Genomic DNA, 12,105 nt, shown 5'->3' with positions numbered 1-12,105 from the left:
ACGGTAGAAACCCTTCCCATAAGTGAGATTGGCAGTGCTTTCCAACGCGCCAGACCATCCTCAATCAATTTTAAGATTGGGGAGTAATTCAAGTGATTCAGAACTGACAATGTGGAGGAAATATTGATTCCCAGGTATTTAATGTTCCCTTTATGCAGTGGAATCGATGAGGTGCTCTGGAAGTCAAAATTTATTGGTAACACAGTAGATTTGGACCAGTTGATTGAGTAATCTGAAATAGAACTGAATTTATTGATAAGTGAGATTGTATCTTGAAGAGAAGAATGTGGATTTTGTAAGAAAAGTAATACATCATCAGCATAAAGGCTTATTTTATGATGAACGGTTGCGGTATGGATGCCTTTAATATTTGCATGCTGTCGAATTGCGGTTGCAAGAGGTTCAATAAATATAGCAAACAGTGACGGAGAAAGTGGACACCCTTGCCTTGTGCCCCTCATAAGATTAAACCTTGGGGAGATTTGGCTATTCGTTCTAACCGAGGCTGTAGGGAAACTATATAGGACCTTGATCCATTCTATAAATGAGTCTCCAAATCCAAATTCCTGTAGAGTAGCTAAAAGAAAATTCCAATTCACTCTATCAAATGCTTTTTCAGCATCTAATGAAACAACAGCTGTTTTTAAATTATGAATAACAGAATAGTCTATCACATTGAGTAGACGGCGAACATTGTTGGACGATTGTCTCTCTTTGATGAAACCTGTTTGATCAGGATGTACTATATATGGAGTAACTTTTTCTAATCTTTGAGCTAATACTTTGCAAATAATTTTAAGATCAGCATTAATCAAGGAGATTGGCCGGTAACTGGATGGAAGTGTTGGGTCTTTATCAGGTTTTAGCAAGAGACTGATTGTGGCAGAGTTCATATTTGGAGGAAGGAATGAGTTTTCTTTAATCTCTAAAGCCATTTTCGTAAATATCGGAGCTAGCAGTGACCAGAATGTTTTGTAGAACTCCACAGGGAACCCATCAGGCCCTGGTGCTTTATTGTTTGGCATCTGTTGAAGAGCATCGTGAAGTTCATCTACAGAAATAGCAAGATCTAAATTTGATACCTGCCTCGTATTTAATTTAGGTAAGCCTATACCATTGAGAAATGTCTCAATGTCTGAAAGAGATGGGTCAATCTGGGGTGTATACAAGTTTCTGTAAAAGTCTCTAAATATGGAGTTAATTTCCTCAGGAACGTGAGTAATGTTCCCAGCTGAATCCTTAATGAATGGTATGGAGTTTTTTTCTTTGTTTAATTTTAGTTGGTTAGACAAATATTTGCTTGGTTTATTGTCATGTTCAAATTTATCTAAGCGTAACCTCTGGAGCAGGAATTTACTTTTCTTATCAATTATTTCTCTTAAATCTAATTTGAGTTTTCTCAGTTCGTTCAGAGTATGTTCATTTTGTGAGTTCGCATAAGCTATTTCTAATATTTTTATTTCATTTTCAAGTTCCTGCTCTAGTAAACGTTCCTTTTTTTTCTTGTATGATGAATAAGAAATTATTTTTCCTCGCATAACTACTTTTGCGGCCTCCCAGAGAATGCACGCCGTGATTTCTGGTTGATCATTAAAATCTAAAAAATCTGTCCATTCTTTCTCAAAATAGTTGAGGAAGTCTGGGTCCTTTAGTAATGATGTATTAAGTCTCCATTGTTTTATAGGTGCAGTTATAGTTTTGTTAGTGAGGGAAAGTGAGACAGGTGCATGGTCACTGATGATGATAGGATGAATGGGAATGTTTGCGATATCAGATAAAATTGAGCTACTAGTTAAAAAGTAATCAATGCGAGAGAATGAGTGGTGAACTGGGGAAAAATAAGTGTATTCCCTAAGAGTGTGGTGATAAGAACGCCAGGCATCGCAAAGACCATAATCGTTCATATATTGCTTAAGTATTACCACTGATTGAGACTCACGGTGACTCCCAGTCACTCTGGACCGATCTATATTTGGATTAAATACTAAGTTGAGGTCCCCTCCTAGAATCAAGCAGTGGTTTGAGTGAGGAGAAAGTGCTGAGAAGAAAGTGTGAAAAAAGGAGGGGTCATCAACATTTGGACCATAAATGTTGGCGATACATAAGTTTCTCCCGTCAACAGAAATATTAAGAATGATGTATCTTCCCTCTATGTCAGTAATGGAGTTATGGAATGTAAAGTTGACCTTTCTACTAATGAGAATGGCTATGCCTCTCTGTTTGGAGTTGTAACTAGCAAAGTATGTGTGTGGGTATTGCGATGAATGCAGTTTTGAGGTATCGGACTTGGAGAGGTGAGTCTCTTGTAGTAAAGCAATGTCTGCTTGCATACTCTTCAAATGATTAAGAATTTTTATATTTTTTTCCTTTGACCCGACTCCACGCACATTCCAAGTGACAAACTGAACAGTGGACATACTAAACTAGACTGTAACTAAGTGTGTGGATGTATGTGTGTACTTTATGTGTAAATAATGCATGTCTGTATCTAAATGTAAGCCTATCATGCATATATGTAGGTGTGTATAGTGTGTATAGTTGTGCATGTATTAGCTGTGAGTGTAAATGCTGATGACGACAAGGGGACACACACAACAGGTGGAGAAATAGAAAGAGAAAAACAAAACAAAAAACATAAAAGAAAAAGAAAAGAAGAGAGTGGTGGATTAAACAGGTAGTGAAATAAGTAACATAAAAAGGAAAACAAAAAAGTAAAACAGTAAACATGTTGGTTTACCAAAAGAGAGAGAGAGAGCGTATGGTGTTTACGTGTGCGCTATGATGACGCACAGGTGTATTGTGAGCAAGAGGGGGGGGAAAAAAAGAGAGGGATTGAAGCATAATGAAATAACAAAAACAAAATACAACATTTACCGTGTTTCAGACGCTAATAATACAGCCACGGCGTGGCTTCCGGATCACGGTAAAGTTGGCCGTTGATGAAAAGTTTATCCACCGCGATGACTATATTTTGGCTATATTTATATATATATGGTGACCTTTTGATCTTTCATTACTTTACATGCTTCTATTAATGCTTCTAGTTCTGCCGCTTGCATTCAGCAATTTGATCGTCATTTGATAGCTTTCAAAACTTTCGTTACTGTAACAATCGCACATTCTGTTCTATTTTTATTTCACAGAATGCTGCTTCAGCTTCTGAATTCCACTCTACAGATGATTAAATGTTTCATTAATTTACTTAAAGGAGCTACTATTTCATCATAATTTGGTATTCAACTTCTACAATAATTGGTTAATCCTAAAAATTACCTAATTTGCTTCTTTTTTTGTGGTTTTTGTACTTGTCGTACTTTGTTTTTCTATTTTCCACAATAGTGCGTCCATCTTTGTTTAGAGAACGTCCTAGATCCTTTACTTCTCTTTTGCATAATTGGACTTTTATTTTGCTTATTTTGTGTCTTTCACTATGTAGATTATTTAATACGCTAATGTTATTTTTCTCCTAATTCAAATGTTATACATCTTACTATATGTATTTTTTAAGTAACGTTTTAAACTCACTTAAATGTCTATACGCCAATTAATCTATACTTTTACACTCTGAATTTACATTCTTCCCATTGTTTATATTTCTTATTTGCAATTATTATTCACCAATATTCAAAGCAAACAGTTGTCTATCGCTAGCTGATAGTTTTCCTGATTGCCATACCTCCTTATTTATTCTATGTTATGTCATCATCTTATCTTAGCTCAACACTCAGATGTATGGTGTTGCAAATGTCTAAAACATAATCTAACCTAAGAATGTTATACTACACTTCAAAGTTAAACCTACTTTAACCTTTCATGTAATAAATTCATTTTCACACCTCCCCCAATGCACCACGCACACACACCTACACCCACACACACACACCCAAGGTAGTGTGTGGGTGCGTGACTGCACTCTCAAGGGCAAAGGTCAGCAACACTTGAAGAGGTTTCTCTTCTTTTTTTTCCTTTTTTTTTGTTCTTCTTCCCTCAGCTAATAAACATGTAACCCCCTTTATCATTTTATCATACTATATATCTCAACTCTTATTATAGTTATTCATGTAGGTTTTTATTTGTTCCATTATTTAATTATACACATATATATTTGTATATATAAAAGCGCTCTTTATATATCCAAACATACATGCATATCTTCAGTCTACCTTTTCTTCATCTCTTATTTCAATACCCCACATTATCTCTGTCGTAAGCATTAGTTTATTCCATTTAGCATTATTTCTTAGTATTGATTTTTTTTTCCATTTCTTCATTTATTTTTACTTTTCTCTCACTTTAGCACTTTTGAGTTTTCTCTAATTTTATTTTTCTCTCTCTCTCTCTGTCTCTCTCCACACTCAATCGCAATTTTACCATCTATTTTTCTATTTTTCATTCCTCCTTCATGATCTGATACTATTGCTAAACCTAGCACAGTCATTTTATTCTCTACATGTTCCCCTCACCCCCCAGGGTGTGATCATGGGTGATGGGTCAAATGCAGAGAATAATTTCGCCACACCTAGTGTGTGTGTGACAATCATTGGTACTTTAACTTTTTTAACTTTACATGCTACGGTGTCACACAAAAATGTGATTTCTTTAGCCTTTATTTATATTATTATCTCTGATTTACTCGCTGTTTGTTTACTTAAGTCCTCATAATTTAGTATGTCCTTATTATCAATTTATTTGTCTTTTCGTGTGGTCTTCGGAGATTTGGATGTCTCCTATTTTGGTTTCAATAGATTCTAATAGACCATATCAGGTCTGCGTTTTTTGGGTCTCTTTTTGACCGTACTGTTGGTTGCTTCAATACATTTTCATTGTATGGTTCTACTGCTTTCCAGTCTTTACATTTTAACTCGTCTTTTGGACTAACCTTTGGTTTACTTGTCCCTTTTCCCATTTTATAAATTTGGAGTAATCCGTCGTCCCCTACAGAGCCGAACTTATAAGGATTACTTCTTTCTTTGTTGTAAGATAGCGGTTTCATTTATTACAGTGGTACACGTCGCTTATACTGGAGTTGGTTCCCCAGTGGAGGTGTCTTGCCTACAAGCTTCCACAATAACCCACTATTTACTTCTCACAACTTTAATATGGAGTGATAGCCGAATGGCGATTACTCCCACACACTCTCAAGTTCATTCATACTTTTCAGTGTTAAGATATTCAGAACATTTTCAATGTTTCATGTAGGAGTCCGACCCCCTCTAGGTTATTGTTGTTTACGGACAAAAATTCAGTTGTTTTTTTTTTCTGAATAGACCTTGTTAGGTCTGTGTTGGACGCCGTCGCCCTCAGATAATGGCTTACGGATATTTCAAATTATTGTGAGATCCGACACCCTCCAGTATTTTGGCCTCTTCAGTTTTTATCTTAATTCAGTTTTTATTTTAAATTTTAATCACGGACATTGGACTCCGTCGTCTCCTCTAATTCTTTGGCCTTTTTACCTGTTAGAGCCTAGGATTTACAGGGTTTGTATATGCGTCGTAACCCTCAGTCACACGCTTTTTCTTAGTCGTTTCTTTCTCTTAAAACATACTCACTGCTCTCTGCGTTCCTTCCTCTTGTCCTCGGATTTCCGTCAGCTTTTCAAATTCCAGCCCGAAATGAAGAAAACAGCTTCCTCAATCAGGAGTTGGTGGCCATTCCTCTGGTTTCACTCACTCCAGCTGGAATCGTCAAAACATATTGGATCCGGCTCGAAGGACCAATAAGATGTCAGGTTCAAACACTGATGACATCTATTAAACAGACAAGAGACAAAGAATCAAACAGAGACAGAATTAAATTTGGACTCAATATTGAGGAGAGACATGGCCACTGCACTTTCTGTACAGTCCTGCACCACGCTCTGACGAAGAAGGTTTTCGTCTTCTCTTTTATTTAGATGTTCAATGTTTACGCAACGATACATTTCTCAACAGGATTGGGTAGTATGTAAACAGTCCTTGTTTTCGGTCACATGAGAAGACAAAAGAAGAAGATCCCTCGGGCTTGGGCTTGTCGTAGATTCAGCTTTGGCAGGTTTTTGAGGACAATGGATGACCCCTCCCGTCTGTTTCTATCGTACACAGCGGAATCTTCCAAGCGTTTGGCTTGGTGCAGCAGAGTCAGCTTCTTGTCTGTTCATTGGGAACTCAAAATGGAAAGTTTTTTGATAATTTAAATACAATTTTTCTGACAATTTTCTTTAAAATGGCTCAAAAATGTAAACATACATAAACAAATATGTTTAACATACAGTATACTGTATATATATTTGTTATCGTTTTTAATTGTTGGTGCTTTTTGTACATTGTACTTTGTTGAGATTTTTTCAAGTGTTTCCAGACTTTTATTGACATATTTTAAATTTTTTTTAAACATTTAGCAACAAATGTAGCATTTTTTTCTGGTGTTATTATACAATGTACTCCTGTTTAGAGACTCTTAACTTCTGTCCCTCGATGTCTCTGACTAAAGAGTTTTTCCCATGTTTGCAAACACAACGTCCGTGCCTGAAAAGTTATTGGCGAAGAATAAGGAAGTGTTGTTGTGTGCGGACTCACGGGACGAAAGTGTTTACACAGGAGGTAAAACCTGTTGGAATTGTGCTGTTTGTTACCATTAGATTGTTAATAAAAGTTAAAAATAGCGTCAGACTTTGTGATTAAAGTAATGTATTATATTACTTTAATTTGTTTTCAAGAAAAAAAATAACCTAAAAAAAACCTTATTTTAAAGGGTTTTAAAGATGCCATGGCGGCGCGCCACATTTTATTACATCAAGGGGAAAACCTGCATTTATTCAGACGGTTCTCTTTATCGATCCTTCCGGGTGGGTATGACGTTGCATAGTGACATCAGAGCTCAAAATGGGCGCAACAAACGCTCTTCAATTGACTACATTTTACAAGAAAAGATGGCAACAGCGCTACTTGTAATAATTATAAGGCTGCTAGTTCATCAAGAGGAGGACATGTGAGCAATATGCTGAAACATTTGAACACACAGAATGCAATAATTATAAAGGAAAGTCGCGTTTTGAACCGTTCCAATCCCATCCCAGCAGCAGTAACGCCAGCACTCATCTGAATACAACAGGTACTAACTAACGCCTACTATCATGTTAGCGCTATTATTTGTTCAATTGGAATCAGCGTGGATCTACGAGAGCTTTATTTTTCAACTAACATCTAAGCAGATACGCCACAACGTCAATTCCAGTCTTTCAACAATCGCTATTTCATCGGAATCAAAATACATATTCATATATTATATAGCCTATTATTTGCGCACTATTAACGAGTGATGCACTGAAAATTTGGTTGTCTTAAATAAAAACCGAAACCGGCTGTTGTGTTGAATTATTCATTTCCGCTGGTGACTGTGTCTTTCCAGTTTAGCGAGTGACGTAGAGCTCCACCAAATCACATTCAGGTTGCATTGCGTTTAGACTGGAGCCTCATTTGAAAAGATCAGATTCCAATCGAATTCAGGACTACCTCCTGATGTGGCCTGAATCCGATGCCAAAAGATAATATTTGAAGCACTTTAGAGTGTTTAAACTGGCAAAAAAATCTGATCTGTGTCACTTGAGGGCAGACAAATCTGATTGGGTGTGCAGTGTAAACAGGGCCTTAGTTTGTGGTCAAAAGTTAGCATTATCAGCAGGTGATTGTTCAATTGTAGTCAGAGAAAAGTTGCATTTTGTCCTGCAGCCAGATTTTTTCTCAGTCATTGTATTGTACAGGTGAAACTTGTAAAATTAGAATATTGTGTTAAAGTCCATTCATGTCAGCAATTGACTTCAAATGGGAAACAAATCTGTGATATTAAGTTATTACATGCAAGCCTTTGTTATAATTGTGATCATCATGGCTTACAGTTTTTGAAAACTTACATTTTCTGAGATTTTCAATTCAAACTGTAAGCATGATCATCAACATTATAACCAATCTCGGCTTGACATATCTCACTTTACATGTTAATCGAACGTGGAATCGGAACCGGAAAAATCTTATCAATTCCCAGCTGTATGTCAATGTAAAGCTTTGTGCATGTATGATTATGTTAGGTTTGTGATAGTGAAAAAAGATAACCAAAGCAAGATGAACAGTTTCCAAGGCGAAGTACAAAAATAATCTATTTTGTAAAATATTACCAAGGAAGTGAGACGTTAAAGCAAACATGTTTGCAGTGATCATTGAAATTGTCTGCACATATTCACTTTAAAATGTTTCACAGATTCAAGTTCCTGACTCCCTGTACGAGATGAAGACTTATGTGGAGCCCAATGAAATTGAGTCATCACTGGTATGTACTTCAGGTTTTATGTGTTTGTTTTTATATAGACATAATAATTGTTTGTTTGCCTTAGCCCAACAGTACGGCACGGGCGGTTTATAGCTATCAGGCCATGAGGCACGATGAGCTCACCTTCAGTAAAGGGGCTTTGATACATAATGTGTCAAAAGACAATGATGGCTGGTGAGTATGAAATATGATATGGTAGTTCAGAAAAATGTATAGAAAGACAGATCATGTTCTTCTACTCAAACTAGGTGGAAAGGAGACCATGGTGGAAAAGTGCAGCTCTTTTTCCCCTCCAACTATGTTGAGGAAGTGTCCAACAACACCAAACTTGAAATTAGGCAACAGGTAAAGAATTAATTTGGGATTTTGCCAGATAAGGTGTAATGTCTGACTCAAAGGCTTTCTGCGTTGTCTTTGAAACTAGCATATTTTAACCTGGATAGTATGCCAACAAAATAAAAACGCTAATGAGGCTCATAGCTAGAATGCTAACATAAAAACGAAATGGTTCCGCATTTAAAAACAAAAGTATGCCCTCCGTATTGAGCTGTCAAGGAATGCACTTTGTGTTATATTTTTATTTCTGTGACAAACACATATTAATAGATCAGTTTGCCACAGACTAAGCAAGCGTGTCTGATCGCTCCCCTGTCAAACTCAATGTCAGTCGATTTTTATGTAATTTGTTTGATTTGCCTTGGCTGCTGTCACTCTGCCTCAGTTTGGCGGCAGTTAGCTAGAAATATATGCATAGTTTTTGGCAATCAGACTCCAAATGTGACTTTTTACCACAGTGACATGTTTTTGAATGAAAAAAGGAACAATTGGGGAATATCAGAGATTATTTTTGTCTGAAGGGGAAGCTGCAAGTGACTATCACGTGCTAACTTAGTAGTATTGCAAGCTCACTTTTTTTAGAAGTGCCATTTGCTCTCTTGTTGTCATTATAATAATGATGCCTTGTCCTTGAAACACTATTAAACTTTATGATAGCGACACTATACTTTTTGATAATGACACTGCACTTTATGATAGTGACATTGCACTTCATGATAGTGACACTACAGGGGTATCCAACAAGTACTTGGTGATGCAGTAACTTATTAAAGTATTAAATAATATTTGCTTCAACTCTTTCGTATTTTCAGTGTTTAATTCAGACATTATGCTTCTATTTAATGACAAATTACCACAATATAGCACACAGACAATAATAACCAAACTGCTTTTGTGGAGATATGCTTCATAAGTAAAGCACAATTTTAAATGTTTCCAGGGGTATTAATAAAACAAAATCCCACCTCTCTTTTGTTTTTGTTAAAGTAGTTCTCAAATTGAAAACAATTGGAGACCTACTATATCATAAAGCTGCACAATGAATTTATATATTTTTAAGATAAGCAGGACAGATGTCTGTTTACGATATATGTTTGTTCTTAATCTGAAAGATTTCTGTCGAGAAAACAAGTAATATAGTCTCTTAATTATGTCATTTTGCACTGCAAATGTTATTTGTAGTGCAACTGTTTGTTTCTCATGCATTCATATTATTGTAAAACCTGTGCATTTAATGAAATTCTACTGGTATAGAAATGTAAATATGTGTGTAGATTGTAAATCATCAAGTCAAGTAATCCACAAAGAATGAATGATGCAACCCTGAAACATCATCAACAATCAAGAAGAGTCAATTTGCCTCCATTAAAATGTTGTGGATATTATAAAACTTTTTTTTGAACAAAAAGAAAAGGCACAGAAAAAATGGGATGACCAGTCATTGAAGTTGTCCCTTAATTTTTGTCTTATACTTCTTTAAGGGCAAATTCTAAGCGACAGCATCTTAATGAGGGCCATTTTACCATTTAAGGCAACGCAACACAATTTGTTGTATATTGAAAAAAAATCATAATTTGCCTATTTCCCAATCGATTTTAAAGCTGTTTAATTTGACAACATGAAAACAAAACAACCGTAGGATGTATTTTGCATGCGTATGCAAGACAATGTGCCGACATTTTTGTTGTATTTGTTTTCATGTCATCTGCAACAATAGAAGACTATGCTGCCATTTTCCCCTACTAAAGACATGCACCTGGGAATAAGTTGATTGGCAACACTAAATTGGCCTTAGTGTGTGAATGTTGTCAATCTGTGTTGGCCCTGCGATGAGTTGGCAAGTTGTCCACGGTGTACGCTGCCTTCCGCCTGAATGCTGCCCTGCGACCTTGAGAGGGACAAGCGGTAGAAAATGGATGGATGGATGGATGGTTCACACCCGCTGTAGGCACGTAGCTCCCAAGGGACATGACGTATCTACTTATACAACTTGTAATTAAGATTAAAGTACCAATGATTGTCACACACACTAGATGTGGTGAAATTTGTCCTCTGCATTTGTCCCATCCCCTTGGGGAGCAGTGGGCAGCAGCGGCGCCGCGCCCGGGAATCATTGCTACCTGTTTACATTTTTTGGGAAGAATACCAACAAAACACATTGTAATTGCTAATAATGCTCATATACATTTTAACATGTATTTGTGTGTTTGTGACATGAATAAAAACAGGGTATGGAAGACAATCCATTGGGTGAACTATGTGAGGGTGTTGTGGATATCTCCAAGTGCAACATACAAAACTGTGAGTGCAGTCTCATTTAACACCATTTGGTGTTTGTCATTGTAAATGTAAATGAATATAAACTATTGTAATGATTACGTCTGCTCTCTCTTCAGTGAAAAATGGTAAAAACGGAAAACTGCACGTTTTGACCCTTCAGAATATGGAGCAAGACGTTCTGCATTATGATTTGGCAGCAGAATCTCTGGAGGAGCTTTTTGATTGGTACAAGGTGGCATGGGGCATCACTCAGAGGGAGATGAGCAAGCAGTTCAGTCGAGAACAAGAGGTGAGTGTTTGCACTATTTCTGAGAAAATCCAAAATAATTGTATAGTTATTAATAATTTTAATAGGGACACATTTTTTTTTACTTAAAACATAACATTAACAAAAAAACACGTTTTGATGTTGGATTTTGTTTTAAAACAAAAATAAGTATACACTTTTTTTTTTTAATTGAATGAAATTCTAATTCAATCTGGTTATTTTTAACTTTCATATATTTCGATATTTGAGTTTTTGTTTTTTTCAGATTAGTTTCCATTTTTTTACAGTTTGTGTGAAAAAATTGTGGCAAAGTCTGAAACTGAAAAATTAAAAAAAATTAAATTGTAAAAAGAAAAAAAAATCTGAATCAGAAACTCAAAATAGATAAACATTAAAAATGAAAATGAATAATTTCTTCAAAAGAATTACCAGATTGAATTATAATTACTATTACTGGTATTATAACTACGAAAACTACAATACACTACAACTACTACTATTACTGTAAGAAACTACAATACACCACTACACAATACATCAGTGATGTGCAGTGACCTTCACAGCCAGATGATGGCTTTGGAGTGTTTTTACTTTTGACCTTAATCACCTCAATTACCTTAATCACTGTTAATACACATTGGTCTACAACTATACTATATGTTACTAAACTACTACAACTACAAGAGACCACAATACTCTACTGTACTACGACTTCAATACGGTTGTGTCTATAGACGGGTGGAAGGAGACGGCACAACAGCAGAAGTACAACTCAATATATATTTATTGAGAGATTGATGAATATGTATGCTACTATGTGTTTGAATGTGAGCTATGTGCTGGGATTAACATATGAAGATACCGTAAGGGGTGTTGTCAAGTGTGCTGAATGAGGGCGTCCAAATGCAGAGGGAAGA

At 36.0% G+C, this 12,105-nt stretch overlaps 1 protein-coding gene across 3 annotated transcripts in view; it reads left to right on the top strand.

Moving 5' to 3' along the window:
- The window catches only part of plcg2 (phospholipase C, gamma 2), a 189,044-nt gene that overhangs the window by 112,094 nt on the left and 64,845 nt on the right, over nucleotides 1-12,105 (top strand). For all 3 annotated transcript variants that reach the window (XM_062022352.1, XM_062022351.1, XM_062022350.1), the window contains exons 22-26: nucleotides 8,236-8,304; nucleotides 8,369-8,478; nucleotides 8,553-8,649; nucleotides 10,869-10,941; nucleotides 11,037-11,209. In XM_062022352.1, coding sequence (XP_061878336.1) covers nucleotides 8,236-8,304; nucleotides 8,369-8,478; nucleotides 8,553-8,649; nucleotides 10,869-10,941; nucleotides 11,037-11,209 — 522 coding nt within the window. The remainder of the gene's footprint in view (nucleotides 1-8,235; nucleotides 8,305-8,368; nucleotides 8,479-8,552; nucleotides 8,650-10,868; nucleotides 10,942-11,036; nucleotides 11,210-12,105) is intronic.

Source organism: Entelurus aequoreus, linkage group LG16 (genome assembly GCF_033978785.1).
Source record: "Entelurus aequoreus isolate RoL-2023_Sb linkage group LG16, RoL_Eaeq_v1.1, whole genome shotgun sequence".
Classification (NCBI taxonomy): domain Eukaryota; kingdom Metazoa; phylum Chordata; class Actinopteri; order Syngnathiformes; family Syngnathidae; genus Entelurus; species Entelurus aequoreus.
This window is presented reverse-complemented; position numbering and strand designations above follow the sequence as displayed.